This window comes from Sinohyriopsis cumingii, chromosome 2 (genome assembly GCF_028554795.1).
Source record: "Sinohyriopsis cumingii isolate HCF-2022 chromosome 2, ASM2855479v2, whole genome shotgun sequence".
In the NCBI taxonomy this organism is placed as follows: domain Eukaryota; kingdom Metazoa; phylum Mollusca; class Bivalvia; order Unionida; family Unionidae; genus Sinohyriopsis; species Sinohyriopsis cumingii.
In genome coordinates, this window is record NC_142962.1 from 6,842,618 (window position 1) to 6,858,340 (window position 15,723).

The following is a 15,723-nucleotide window of genomic DNA, read 5'->3' on the forward strand; positions in this document are numbered from 1 at the left end:
ACGGCACATTTTATAGTGACAGAACAGTCTAGTAAAATCAGTGTAAACCATAAAGTGATGGCACATTTTAGTGACAGAACAGTCTAGTGTAAACCATAATGTGATGGCACATTTTATAGTACAGAACACAGTCTAGTAAAATCAGTGTAAACCATAATATCATGGCACATTTTATAGTGAGAGAACAGTCTAGTAAAATCAGTGTAAACCATAATGTGATGGCACATTTTATAGTGAAAGAACAGTCTAGTAAAATCAGTGTAAACCATAATGTGATGGCACATTTAATAGTGACAGAACAGTCTAGTAAAATCAGTGTAAACCATAATGTGATGGCACATTTTATAGTGACTGAACACAGTTTAGTAAAATCAGTGTAAACCATAATGTGATGGCAACATTTATAGTGACAGATCAGGTAGGAGATCATGAAAATCTCTGCTCAAGTTTTAGATCGAGTCTTCACTTTTAGTCAATCAGCGATAACCTTTCAAATTAAAAAAAAATGTCATTTGTAGCTGGATGAATCTAAATGTAAAGAATTTAAAAATTTCAAGCCGTGGGTCGAAACTGTTTACAAATGTGTGCATGCTATATATGGCAAAATACTATGAGCAACTTAAAGAAAATGAAAAGCAGTACTGAGTAAAGATATTTTATTTTGTACAAAAATATAACATACCTACATAAAGACAGACTGCTGTAAAGAGAAAACAACAAGAATATAGCCATAAAACTTAAAGATAGATATCAAAAACAACAAAGACAATAATATCTGGAATTCACATGAAAAATTATTTTTTTAACAAGATTTACTCTATCATGATTTTATAAATATGGAATGTAAACAGTGAAAGAGAAAGAACCTTTGAACCTATCTCCAAAAGTTTTGCTTTGAAAATAAGAAAACTGAAAAGTGACTACAAACAAGAGTCCCTCAATTGGACTGGTGCTCTACTATCAGAAAAGAACTTCCAGGAATTCAAGACCATTTCTTCTTTGTAACTGCTTCATGTTGAAACCAACTCTGTGAGCATTAAGATTTCCAAATCAGTCTATGTGGCTGCCATAACAGATGTAAGATTGGCATAATATTTCATTTGTGACAAAACAGACACCATTGAGTGGCTTTTTTTGTTGAAAACTCCATGTTGATATGACCATCCATTTACTAGAAATACTGATATGATTTTCAATATGATTCACTGCAGCAGTCATATCTGAGGTCAATTCAGCACCATTATAATCTTCTGGAGAAAACCCCATGTTGATATGAATTTCCATTTAAGAGTAGAAACAAAACATTCAAGATGGCAGGCATAGTGGTCATACTTGAAATCAGAGCAAAACCATTTGCACTTAGAACCAAGTAGAAATCATAAGAAGTCTTCTGGTTGATACAACTTTCCATCTAGGAGTAGCAGTAAGATTTCTAGGATGGCAATGTGGTGGCCATATTGGATATCACTAGATACCATAAGAAGTCTTCAGGTGAAAATGCCACCCTGACACAACTTTCTGTTCAGGAGAAGTAGCAATAATAACAAGATTTTCAAGATGGCTGCTGTGGTGGTTATATCAGGTGTCAGATCAACACAATTATTATGCAAGAAAAACAAGACATTATAAGAAGTCATTTAGTGAAAACCACATGTTGATATGACCATCCATTCAGGTGGAGTATCCACAACAAGAATTTCAAGATAGCCAATGTAGTGGCCATATTGGATGTCCAGGTGGCACCATTTTCATTTCGGATCAACAAGACATCATGATAAGTCTTTAGTTAAAATCCTACACCAATATGACTTTATTTTCAAGAGGTGTTACAAGAACAAGTTGCTGTTGTGGGCTTAAATCCATTTATCAGCACATGATAGGCTATACATGGTGGCCAGTATAACTGGTGGAGAAAGAAACCAGGAAAACTCCTGGAAGAACACTGACACAAGGAAGAAAATGTCAGTAACGACAAGATTTGCAAGATGGCTACTGGGTCCCATACTTCATGTCCAGGTGGGCACCAATTTGACTTAGGACCAAATGACTAGACTAGGACTAGATATCATAAGAATGTTTTTTTGTTTAAAAATGCCATGTTGCCATAACTGTCCATTCAGGAGAAGTACCAATAACAAGATTTTCAAGATGGCCATACTGGAAGTCTAAGCATCACCATTTTCATTTAGGACCAGCTAGACTTTGGAATGAATGTGTTTGGAAAGTTTTGTAGTAATCCTCCAAGTACTCTGTGAGGTGAAGCTTTGCTAATGTATGGAAGATTACAACAGGACATCCTATAAACTCTACTGGTCTAACACCTGTTGAACTAAAAATAGATTAGTGAATAGGAGTTAACTGAGAATATAGAAGAGTGCAATTCTATAACTAATAACACATCACAAACATCACACAGTGTCAGAATAACATCACAGTTTCTGTATATGCTCAAATGTAGTGCTGTGAACAATATGACAAATAAAAAATTATCACTTTATACAACTGTAGTTAGCAGACACACAACTGTATGGAATCTATTCACGCTTTTGTTTATTTTTTGTTTTTAGTCACAATATCCAGACATAATTAATTTTAAATAATGATAACAAGGTGCAAATGCAATCAAGGAATGTACAAGAAATTCCAAGAAAGAAAATTTTCTTTACAATCTTAACAATGATGGAACATTACCTGTATAGCTCTATGAAAGAATTGGCACTTGCAGTGTTAGGACAACAGAACAAATGGCAGACATGTTCAATATTTGTGCAAGTTGAGAAGTAATTTTAAAATGTTTTGAGGAATGTGAAAATTACGACTAATACAAATCTGTTTGAACAAGTATGTACCATATGTACTTGCTTGTAAGTTGAGTCCAATTGCAAACTACACAGACCCAGCTCTGCCAGCACATCATGTACCAGCAGATCTGGGTCTGTGCAGTTTATTAGGAGTAATCAGTAGAACAAACAACATAGACCCTGATCTGCAGGTTTACATTATACCACAGCAGATCAGGATATTTGTTGTTTGCAGTTTGACTTATAAGTGAATATATATGGTACACTGACTATATATTATGCTTTCTGTATTGTCATTGGATTTCTCATGAAATTTATTACCCATCGGATTCATCAAATTTGAACAAGTAATGTTGTTTACTGTACATAAATGTACTTGAATTAGTTATGTAATGCCATCATCACTTTGAATTTGTCCTTATTTTACATGAAAGATATCAATTCCATATAGGAATTGTGGTCTTGATTTAGAAAAGTAGCCAAGTGTTACATATTTAAAAAATCTGGAAAGAACGGTACTTTTTATTTAGGCAGTTTTAAATGATGAGTATGACAAATACTTATTTGACTTTTTCCTGGAACCAAACCTGATGATAGAACATGCTACATACAGAAGCATATTCATCTAGAGATGATCAAATTAGAGCAAGTTTAATGACAAGAATTAAATGGCTGCAAATCTGTTTAAGTTGCAAACCTGATGATAGAACATGCTACATACAGAAGCATATTCATCTAGAGATGATCAAATTAGAGCAAGTTTAATGACAAGAATTAAATGGCTGCAAATCTGTTTAAGTTGCAAACCTGATGATAGAACATGCTACATACAGAAGCATATTCATCTAGAGATGATCAAATTAGAGCAAGTTTAATGACAAGAATTAAATGGCTGCAAATCTGTTTAAGTTGCAGGCAGAAATTATTTATAGAGATAACAATTAATAAGCTTAATATTTACCTGTATTCAAAAGGTCTTTAATTTGGCAAGTCAAAGCATGCATGACTTTGAAGCTAACACATCCCTTTGAAAAGAAGAAAAAAATTGTTGCCACACAATCTGATTAAGGCAATTTATAAATTTAATTACTGTGTACCTGACACACTTATATAATTATTCTGAGAAACATTCTAGCGCTTCTGTTGTATTTAAAATATATTTATTCATTTTCTGTATAACAAAAGTTCAAGAACTTCTTTTTGTGTAAAATGAGCCAAGAATTTTTTTGTTTTTCAAAAGCTGATATTATTAAGAATATTTCTGCAAATTTTCTTAGCTTCATAACCATTCATCACAAATGTGAAGAAAATCCATCATAGAATTGAGGAGCGCACTGAAAATGAAAATACTTTAAAATGAATCTGAAACTCCAATTATCTATAACAGTGACCTTGACCCCAAAGTTAATGCAGTGAGCAGACATTTCACAAAATGAACTTAATTTTATAAAGGTTCATCCCAAATTACGAAAAAACATCCACCAACAGGTTTTAAGAATTATTAGCAAATGAAAGAACTTTAACAAACCCTAACACCAATTTTCTATTATTGTGACCTTTACCCCAAGGTCAAAGGGGAAAGTGAGCATATAAAGAATGAATTATCATAGTTTTATTAAGTATTCATTCCAAGTATTACAAAAATCCATCATGGGGTTTACATAATGTAAGCAAATTAAAAACTCTCACAAAAACTTAAGAGTAAATGTTTGTGATTCAGGGGTCATACAGGCATATAAGCGTGCCACTGAATGAATTGTCAGTTTCACAATGATTCAAACATCTATCAAGGGGTTCAGGAACTTTAAGCAAATGAAAAACTTTAACCAAAATCGTGACCAACTGTTGATGCCAATGCATACAGAAAAGTGACTATGTCCCACATTCCAATAATGTGGGCAGGACAATATACTTGTGCACAAAAATAAAGAACATATTTATGCAGATAACATAATATCATATTACAAGGATGTGTAATAAACATTCAGGCTTTGGTATATACATGCAATTTTAAAGTACAAATTTTTCAACAGATATTTTCCCAGTTGCAAAAACTGAACATATTTATACAGATAATACATTATTCTCTCTCTCTCTCTCTATATATATAGATGCACATTACAGATTCAAGTTATTGTATACATATGCACTTTGAAAATAAAAATGTTTCGAAAGTTATCTTCCCATTTTCAAACAATGGAAATCACATGGAAACATTCTTTTAAAAAGTGCAACTGACAAATCTTTTTGATAGTGTAAAAAAAATATCCACTGAGTCAATAATATATTTACAAGTTAATAAGACATTAAATGTATACAAAGAAAAAGGCATAAAAAGGATAGAACATCACAAAAATGTCTAGTTTTCAAAAAAATACTACCTAACATGAACATAACAGCCAGTATAAACTGATATACTTTTTAATGTTTCTACTATGAATTGTTTCAATCAATTCCTAATTTCGTGACACAAATTGTGTATTCCCCAACAATTACCAACTGGCAACTACGATCCTTATACTTCACACAAGCAAATCTTCTTGATCTTTAGGCATATCCATTGATCTTTAGGTATATCAACTGATCTTTAGGCATATCTATTGATCTTTAGGTATATCTGTTGAAAAGAAAATGCTGCTGATGTATATCAGCCAAATAGAAAATGATTGTGTGTACCTTTTCAAACAAATCTTTCTCTGCACACGAATACTCATTTCTTCAATGGCAATACTGGAACCAAACGAGACAAAATTCACATATTAAGTATCATATTATCTTTTTCACCCCCTATTTCTCCTTACACCATCAATTAATACAAATTATATTAATATATAATTTTTCATACTTTACAGGGAGCCTTTTTAAAATACTACAAACTTTCATACTAAATAATACTTCGAAAATTAAAAGTATTTCTATCTAATTTATTCAAAAATTCCAATGATTAATAAAAAGTGCATACAATTATTAAAGAAAAGACTGTATTTTCTTTGGATAAAAGAGACCATTTTAATTCTTTTCATAACAGCCTTCTCATTATCTTCTGAAGCAGTCAACTCAAAATTAGAAGTACAAGGTTAAGCCAATCAAACAATATTAAAAAAAATTAACAGTATTGTTAAAGCAGGCAACTCAGTTGTAAAAGAAGAGGGTAATTAATCCAGCAGCCAGTTGTAAAAGGAGAGGGTAATTAAACTGGCAGTCAGTTTTAAAAGGAGGGTAATTAAGCTGGCAGCCAGCTGTAAAAAGAGAGGGTAATTAAGCTGGCAGCCAGTTGTAAAAGGAGAGGGTAATTAAGCTGGCAGCCACTTTTAAAAGGAGATGGTATTTAACCTGGTAGCCAGTTTTAAAAGAAGAGGGTAATTAAGTTGGCAGCCAGTTTTAAAAGGAGGGTAATTAAGCTGGTAGCCAGTTTTAAAAGGAGAGGGTAATTAAGCTGGCAGCCAGTTGTAAAAGGGGAGGGTAATTAAGCTGGTAGCCACTTTTAAAAAAAGAGGGTATTTAAGCTGGCCACCAGTTTTAAAAGAGGGTATTTAAGCTGGCAGCCAGTTTTAAAAGGAGGGTAATTAAGCTGGTAGCCAGTTGTAAAAGGAGAGGGTAATTAAACTGCCAGTAAGTTTTAAAAGGAGGGTAATTAAACTGGCAGCCAGTTGTAAAAGGAGAGGGTAATTAAGCTGGCAGCCAGTTGTAAAAGGAGAGGGTAATTAAGCTGGCAGCCACTTTTAAAAGATGGTATTTAACCTGGTAGCCAGTTTAAAAAGAAGAGGGTAATTAAGTTGGCAGCCAGTTTTAAAAGATGGAAATTAAGCTGGCAGCCAGTTTTAAAAGGAGGGTAATTAAGCTGGTAGCCAGTTTTAAAAAGAGAGGGTAATTAAACTGACAGCCAGTTTTAAAAGGAGAGGGTATTTAAGCTGGCCACCAGTTTTAAAAGAAGAGGGTATTTAAGCTGGCAGCCAGTTTTAAAAGGAGAGGGTAATTAAGCTGGCAGCCAGTTGTAAAAGGAAAGGGTAATTAAGCTGGCAGCCAGTTTTAAAAGGAGAAGGTAATTAAGGTGGTAGCCAGTTTTAAAAGGAGAGGGTATTTAAGCTGGCCACCAGTTTTAAAAGAAGAGGGTATTTAAGCTGGCAGCCAGTTTTAAAAGGAAAGGGTAATGAAGCTGGTAGTCAGTTTTAAAATGAGAGGGTAATTAAGCTGGCAGCCAGTCGTTAATAAGAAGGCTGTCATAAGCTGGCAAAGCATATGGTTCCTAAAAGTCTGCATGCTTATTGCTCACATTTTCAGTGATGGACTGAAATCTGAGCAAGAAACCTTCATAATTATTTTGTAAAAATGATCATCCATATCAAATATGTCAATTTAAGCACAGTGAAGACACCATAAAAAACTCCAAACTATTTAATACACAACACACACATACAAATACAAATTAAAACATTCAAGCTTTCTATGAGCAACAATTTTTATGTATTTTAATTATATCTGTTAAATATATGTAAAATTTATATCTTTTTAATGTATGTAAAATTGATATCTTTTTAATGTAAATTTTTCTTATTACAAATGTTGGTTTAAGATTTCAAACCATTAAAAACGACACTACAAAATTCTTTTTATCAACCACATCTGTCTCATACTGTTAAAGGCTATGGAAAATACTTAATAAATGTACAAAATTTATCTCAGATATATTTTGATTCTGAAATTCCTTCTCCATTGTTGAAAAAGAAATGAATAATAGAAACATGAAACATAAATAATAGAAGCAATATTTTTGTGATGCTACAATGTCAAGGTCATTCATCTGTAATCTTATATAATAAAACAAGCTGCTATCTGTCTAGGTTTTGACAGATGTTAACAAGATTTCATTCCACAAGAAATTTCTGATGAATCCCAATTTTCAATACATGGGGAACTACCGTATAACTGACACCTAAACATGAGAATTGTTATAAATTTCGTGACACAAAAAGTTTTACACATCCAAAGATTCATTTTCTATAATAGTACAAGTTTATATCATGCATATTACCAATGAGATTCAAAATATTGTATCATTCTTGGCTGGTATATTCAAGATGTTCTTCAAATCAGTAAAAATTGTCACATTTCACAAGAACCAGTCCTTGTATAAGACCTTATTATCCCTTGCATCAATTTAACAACTTGGAGTTACTATAGTAAAATATCATTCAAACTCCATATCCCAAATTGTCTTCTTAGTCAGTCCTGCCCCCATATTACTAGTCAGGGTACTGTTTGCCTGTCAGGGCAGAATGCTGGTTGCCTGCTGGGGCAGAATGCTGGTTGCCTGTGAGGGCAGAATGCTGGTTGCCTGTCAGGGTAGGAATAATTGTTTCTTGTAACATTTTAAGCACTAAAAGGTCTCTTCTCCAGGAATCCTCTTTTTAAAAGAGAGCATTTCTATGCATTCCACTTGTGCATTTAAGGTATTATTTTCACTGCAAGCAAAATAAGGGTAGATTATGCAAAATTGATGCCTGATTTTTACATGTACAGTGTTACCATATGCAGCATATTAAATCTCTGGAGATTCATGACAGGCCAACCTCTAGGAGAACAGTGTACACATCAAAATGAGTAGGGCATTTTTCAGTGACGGCAGAGTGCCAGCATGGTGGTCAGCGTACCCTCCAAAACAGGCAACAGACAACACTGTCAGTGTTTCCTTGTATAACTTGTGAGAAACTCTTAGGACTTCACATTTAGTTCTAGAACCTTTCATTATGACCTATTAAGCTAACTTTGATTTTTAATAATGTTTTATTTGCAGACATTTTAAACAAAGAATTACAACTTATTCACAACCATCTACTTTAATTGTAGATTTGTTTAATACAAAGAAATATCATATTAGAAGGACTAAGTGCCTAGCTTACCATTTAATACCTTGGGAGTGTAGATTTCAAGGGGTTTATTATGCAAAAAGTAACGCTAATCATACTGAGAAAAAAAACACACAACCTAATGGATAACACTGTCTGAATAGTTAAGATATTTTATAAGTGATGTCTGGGTACATTATAAAGCAGCTATAACCAAAACCAAAACTTTCTATTTTACAAATTTTCTACAAGTACATGCCATTGATCAGGTAGTCTGCTTCATTTGAATGAAGTGCTTTCCCTTTTCTCAAGCGACGTTTAACAGTTCTCAGCCGACAGCCTACAATAATAAGCAGCAGCAAGGTAACTGCCAAGCCAACAGAAAGGGCCACAATAGGTCCTTGAGAACCATCTGTAGGACTGGCTACAATAACCTCTTCCATCCCATAATTCCTGGCCTTTAAACTGTCATCTGTATCATTTCCAGGGGCAGTGGTTGTGGTGGTGGCCCTTCCTATCTTATTCTTGAAGGACGATGAATCCGTTTTAGTGTCAACTAGAGCAGATTTATCTTTGCTGACTGAGGAACTGGAAGGTTCTATCTTCTTGTGTGGACTTGAGATCGCTTCAGTTAATTTTGGGTCATGAACATTATTTCCTGTTTCATCACCTACAAAAAAAATTAATTGTAAATCAAATTTTTCATCCTTGATCTTTAACCAATAGTTGATGATACAGACAATAAACATAAAATACATGGGTTCAGCAGACCACAATGTCTCATTCATGTACCACATACTCCTTTGATAGAGCTTTTGTACTATAAATACATGGGTTCAGCAGACCACAATGTCTCATTTATGTACCACATACTCCTTTGATAGAGCTTTTGTACTATAAATACATGGGTTCAGCAGACCACAATGTCTCATTCATGTACCACATACTCCTTTGATAGAGCTTTTGTACTATAAATACATGGGTTCAGCAGACCACAATGTCTCATTTATGTACCACATACTCCTTTGATAGAGCTTTTGTACTATAAATACATGGGTTCAGCAGACCACAATGTCTCATTCATGTACCACATACTCCTTTGATAGAGCTTTTGTACTATAAATACATGGGTTCAGCAGACCACAATGTCTCATTTATGTACCACATACTCCTTTGATAGAGCTTTTGTACTATAAATACATGGGTTCAGCAGACCACAATGTCTCATTTATGTACCATATACTCCTTGGACAGGGCTTTTGTACTATACCACAATGTATACTCCCTCTATATGACTTCTGAAATGTGCCACAATATATACTGCCTGAACATGACTTTTCCACAATGTATACTCCACAGATATGACTTCTGAAATGTGCCACAATATATACTGCCTGAATATGACTTCCACAATGTATATCCCACAGATATGACTTTTGTACTATGACACAATATATACTGCCTGAATATGACTTTTCCACAATGTATACCCCATAGATATGACTTTTGTACTATGACACAATATATACTGCCTGAATATGACTTTTCCACAATGTATACTCCACAGATATAACTTCTGTACTATGACAGAATATATACTGCCTAAATATGACTTTTCAACAATGTATACTCCACAGATATGACTTCTGAAATGTGCCACAATATATACTGCCTGAATATCACTTTTCTACAATGTATACTCCATAGACATAACTTCTGTACTGTGACATAATAAATGCTGGACATAATTTTCAAAATGTAAATACAACAATAACACATTTGTCACTGTCACTAGGAAGACACACTGATACAGTGGAATCAGTATTGCTCACTGCGTACCAATTTTTGGAATTTCAAGGATGTTACAAGCTGTGAATTTAAGGACCCGAAACAACATGAACGTACTGTAGATAGAGGGAGGGAGTATCTTAGATGGTACAGTGTTGGGCTTGTGATCCAAGGGTTGTGAGTTTGATACCAACCAAGGGTATTTTGGATCAGCTGATATGGTGTATCCATGAAAAAGGCACTTAGCTACCATTTCGTTGGCATGATATAGCCAATAAATGTGTAGCAAATCTGATAAAACCTGACTCATCAACCAACATGTGTGGATAAAACCTGACTCATCAACCAACATGTGTGGATAAAAACCTGACTCATCAACCAACATGTGTGGATAAAACATATTTAGGTCCTGATGAAAATCCCTTTTTCCTAAAACCATGAAAACTGACACCTACAAAAATAAATTAATTCAAAATGCATATATCTGACGAGTACCATCAATACACCAAATACTTAATTCTGAATTAGTCCTTATCCAGATCATCCCATATAACTCTTGACTTCTTTGTCCTGCTTGTAGGTGTTGAAAGAAAACCCCTCACTGACCAATGGTCACATTCTGATGGGGTTTGGATAGTGATGCAGCAACAGGTCTCCTTTCTGGCATCTTGTCCAGTTATACAATAGGGTACATGGTTACCAAATCAGGATCAGTAGTTTTCTCTCTTCACAATATTCAGGAGCAAAATAAACCAAATTATTGGTGAAAATTGTTGAGATTTAAGTTATTCCTACATTTTGTGAAATTACAAGATCCCCACCCCCGCAATGCTTAAATTATGTGCTTTCATGGTCTTCAATGGCAGCAGTAAAAGCAACATTTTTCACATCAGGCTTTGTATTTTGTAAAATGGAGGAGAGCTGCAAACAGCAGATGACATTTTTGTGTGCATAAGTGGAAAGGAACGGTGATGATGGCTGCTAATGTAAATGTCAGTGAAGTAAAACAAAAATTGCGCATTCAAAAAATAAATATGTTTGATAAGATGTCACCAAAAAAGATAAACTGCTGGGAATAATGTTTCATCATAACTAAATTAATTAACATTTTACGATTTTCCTGTTACAAAAATATTTACAACATCATCGTTTATGACACATTATGTAATATATCAAAATGATAGAACCTGTAAATGTATCATATTTGTGAAAGGCAAATGCCATTAAATCTGGAACAAAAATAAGAAGTTCACTAAGAAAACATCTAGATCTTTGAGAAATTTACTAGTCCTGCCAAATCTTTACTAGTCCTGTTCACAAAACAATGTCACACAGCTTTCATGTACGTTTACTGATTCAATTTTAAAGTTCGAACAACCCACAACAAAACTGGATGTTTTCTGTGTGTTTGTTTTTGTGAATTGCGTACACCAGTTACACCACATAACGTTCCTTTCCTCATCATAATTCAGTCAATCCCTGTCTTTTGTCCATTTATTCTGAAATTTACCATTACGCTTTTCCCTATCATAAGAATTATTCCTCATCATTCTCATTCAACTTTTGCTTTTTTTCCGGTGGCTTAACACCTTCTATCAAATGCCTCATTTTGCCTGTCTTATAAGGAGGGAATTGTGCCTTGTTTTGAAATATGAGATGTTATAGTATAGCTGACACGAATTATTTAAAGCAAGAAAAGGAATGGCACAGTGTCCTTTATGTAAGAAAGTCAGAGCAAGAAACATGTTTCAAAACACGTGTCTTTGTCCCATCCCACATTTAAATGGCCTCTCCCTAACAAAGACTTAAATTCAGCAGATGTTCTGCATGATCAAAGCAGTGGCTATTGTAAACACTGTTATAAAATATTAGCATCAGAAGATAGTGTTAGTTTCAGCTTGGAAAAGGCACGTTCCCATCAAATGAAGCCATCTGACACTCGGCGCGTTGTATTTAACAGCTCCAATTACGGTATCATAAGTCGTAAGTTTGGTAATTGTTCCTAATTAATCGAACCTCAATGTATTGTTGAAATTAATAATAAGGCGGAAAATTTTCAAATTTTAGATGCCCATGCTCAGAGATTTTAATTCCCAACAATTGTATGGCATTCTGCTTGGATATCTCCACGTGTATTCAATTATTTGTTCTTTCTTGTAAGGGAAAAATATAAAAACTATTCTTAACATCATAGAAAAAGTAGCTGTATGGAAAGGATGTGTCAATAACGTAATCATAATAAACTGATCTAATTCTTATAATTATTTCAATGGAAATGTAAAATATGTATGTAGTTTTCTGGTTGTGACTGTTGGAGTGTTTGGGTAGCGAGCAAAAAATAAAAAGAATCTTAAACAAAAAAAGTGCAAACTAATTTCTTTGAATAGTTTTTACCGTGTTCTTTTGTGTGGTATACCGCTTTGTAGTTTGTTACTGTGGTCGAGTAAATAAAGTGTGATACGTCATTTTTTCATTTAATTCGTTACCAGATTAATTAGGATCAATTAACAAACTTCCGTTGTTAATGATGGGACCATAACTTTCGCTGTTAAGTGAAATGCACAAAATCGGATGTTTTCTTGTTATAGAAATGTACCTTTCCAAGGCAGAAATTGACTTCATCTTCTCATGCTAATATTTTATGACTGTGTTTACAATGGCCACTGCTTTGATTCCACAGAACATCTGCTAAGTCAAGTCTTTATTAGGGAATGGTGTAAACAAATGCTGATTATTGATAACGGAAACTTACTAGCCCATCAGACTATTAACATTATGAAAGTTACTAGTCCGACAGGAAATCTGCTAGCCTCGGGCTAGCGGACTACCGTTAATTTTGAGCCCTGCACTTATGTATGAAATTATGTCCTCTGTGTTTCCATGTAAACAGTATCAAATTTCAATATGGTCTCTCCTGATTCAACTTGCTGCTGTGGTTGGATACAGTAAAATATTTAATAAAAAGGTCACAAATAGAACCGATAACACCTTAAGATATCTCAAAGCAACTCTTCTCTTAAATCAGAGCTTTTTTTATAAGTAAATTAATAAAATTCAAGTCAAGGTTAGCTTGAGAGTGTGCATGTGTTTTGGAAACAAGAGTAGTATGTAATAAAAAGAAAGCTGATTTATTTGTACTAATACAAGATATATTTTATACTATGGTACCCTCCCCAATGATATATTTTATGTTAAAATATAAATGTTTTTTGTAGCACATGATAAAATATATAGGTATTAATGCAAGAAAGTAAAATGTACATGTCCACGATCATTAATTATAAAATATACTTGCAAAAAGTATTTTTCAAGGTTGATACATCAATCATTTTTGGAAAGAATGAGACCAACTGGCAAAATATTTCCAGGTGAAAAATGGTAAGAATTCTGTTTGATTTTGATATACATTTTTTAGACAAGGGATAATTTTCAGCTCCTGAGAACTAATTTAAAATAAACCTCTGCAATAAATAAAGCTTAAATGCTGCCCCCCCCCATCTCCATTATAAATATTCTAATTACAACCTACAGAATCAGTCATCATCATCATATAGGTAGATATTCCATGGCTTGGTGTATACATCATTCATACGTAAATGCCCTTAGTTTACTTTCTCTTTTCACTGCATGTACAGGTATAAGAAAACTCCTTAAAACATGAAAATATCAGCTTTTACACTATATATAAATAGCATCTTGACCTATACCTGATGGCGATTTGTCTTGACTTGAACCTTTGACATCAGAGGTATCAGTTTTCCCTGCATGTTCCATTTTCTTTTCTTCATTGCCAGCACTGATGTCTGCTGGCTTGTCTACATCTACTGTGGGCATAACATGGTCCTGACCACCTAATAATAATAATAATAATAATAATAATAAAAATCAAAATGCACAATTTGTCTGGTGGTACAAATTTTGGTGCATTTCATGGTTGCTTCAAAAATTCACAAATTTTAAGACCTAACATCTTCCACTACCAGTCAGCATGTTATGAAATGTTGGTGGGCTGGACAGAAACTTTTAGCAGGCCACATTCTGGTCCATGAGTCATACACTGGAAAACCCTGGAGTACCTTCATTTAGTATTTATATCTCTTAAAAAGGAATTTTTCGTATTTACATGTCTTAAAAATGAAAGTTCTAACAGTCCTTTAATCCAATAAAGGTATGTATCATTTTGCAATCTTTAAAACAGCTCACATTTGAACACATTACATTAATTTTATCCTTTTTTGACAAATTTCTTAATGAGGAAGAGAAAAGGCATGTATACACATTTTAGCCACATATATGTCTAGCAGATGTAATAAGTCAATGTCCTATACCCTTAAGAAAAGGCATGTATACACATTTTAGCCACATATATGTCCAGCAGATGTAATAAGTCAATGTCCTATACCCTTAAGAAAAGGAAGCATTTTTTCTGAAAATGAAAGTGCTGCAACTGCAAAATAACATCTTCCATCCTTCTGCGATTTATTTCAATGGTCAGTATACAATACAGTTTGGTATTAATATCAAATACATGTTCCTAAAAGAAAAGGCCCCCATCTCACTCAGTAAGGCAATTTACCATCTCCAGACCCTAAGGATTCCTACAATAATTTCTGTGAAATAATTTTTCAATTTAAGGAGATATCCATTTCCCATCTATGACAAAAATGTCACAACTACATTCTCTAGTACCATGCATCATCATGGAGGTATTTTATTACTCTGTACAAAACCCATACTCATATGTGAATACCCTTGGATTTTATTGTATGTATGTATATGTTTATGAAGATTCCTTTAAGAAAACTACTTTTAAACATACAGAATAAATTAAATTTCATTTTATATATAAATGACATTACAACCTATACCTGACTGAGAGTTGTCCTGATTTGAACTTTTGACATCAGTCATATCAGTTTTCCCGATGTGCTCTGGTTTCTTCTCTACCTCAGGATGACTACTGTCTGATGGCTTGTCTTCATCTACTGTTGGCATACCCAAGTAATGACCACCTGATAAAAATAATGATAATAATAATAATACAGCGCTCCCTCATTATAATGCAGTCAGTGGACTCTATAATTGCTGACCATGTTATATGCCAAACTGCATTATAGTGAGAACTGTGCTATATATGGAATCATGATATACAGAGAATAGCATAATATACCAAAATGCGGTACAGCAGGTACTATCAAAAGTGGTTCAACAAGCGTGATTAGAAAAGGGAATAAAGATATAACACTAAGCTTCACCTTATCTTTCAGCCCATATATAAACATTTTTAT

At 33.7% G+C, this 15,723-nt stretch overlaps 1 protein-coding gene across 2 annotated transcripts in view; it reads right to left on the reverse strand.

Moving 5' to 3' along the window:
• Positions 1-641: 641 nt before the first annotated feature.
• LOC149804289 (uncharacterized) overlaps positions 642-15,723 on the reverse strand; it is a 39,580-nt gene continuing 24,498 nt past the window's right edge. For both annotated transcript variants that reach the window (XM_089938527.1, XM_089938521.1), the window contains 3 exons: positions 15,304-15,447; positions 14,143-14,286; positions 642-9,317 (listed from right to left, as the gene is read on the reverse strand). In XM_089938527.1, the coding sequence (XP_089794653.1) occupies positions 8,893-9,317; positions 14,143-14,286; positions 15,304-15,447 (713 nt within the window). In that variant the 3' untranslated portion in view covers positions 642-8,892. The remainder of the gene's footprint in view (positions 9,318-14,142; positions 14,287-15,303; positions 15,448-15,723) is intronic.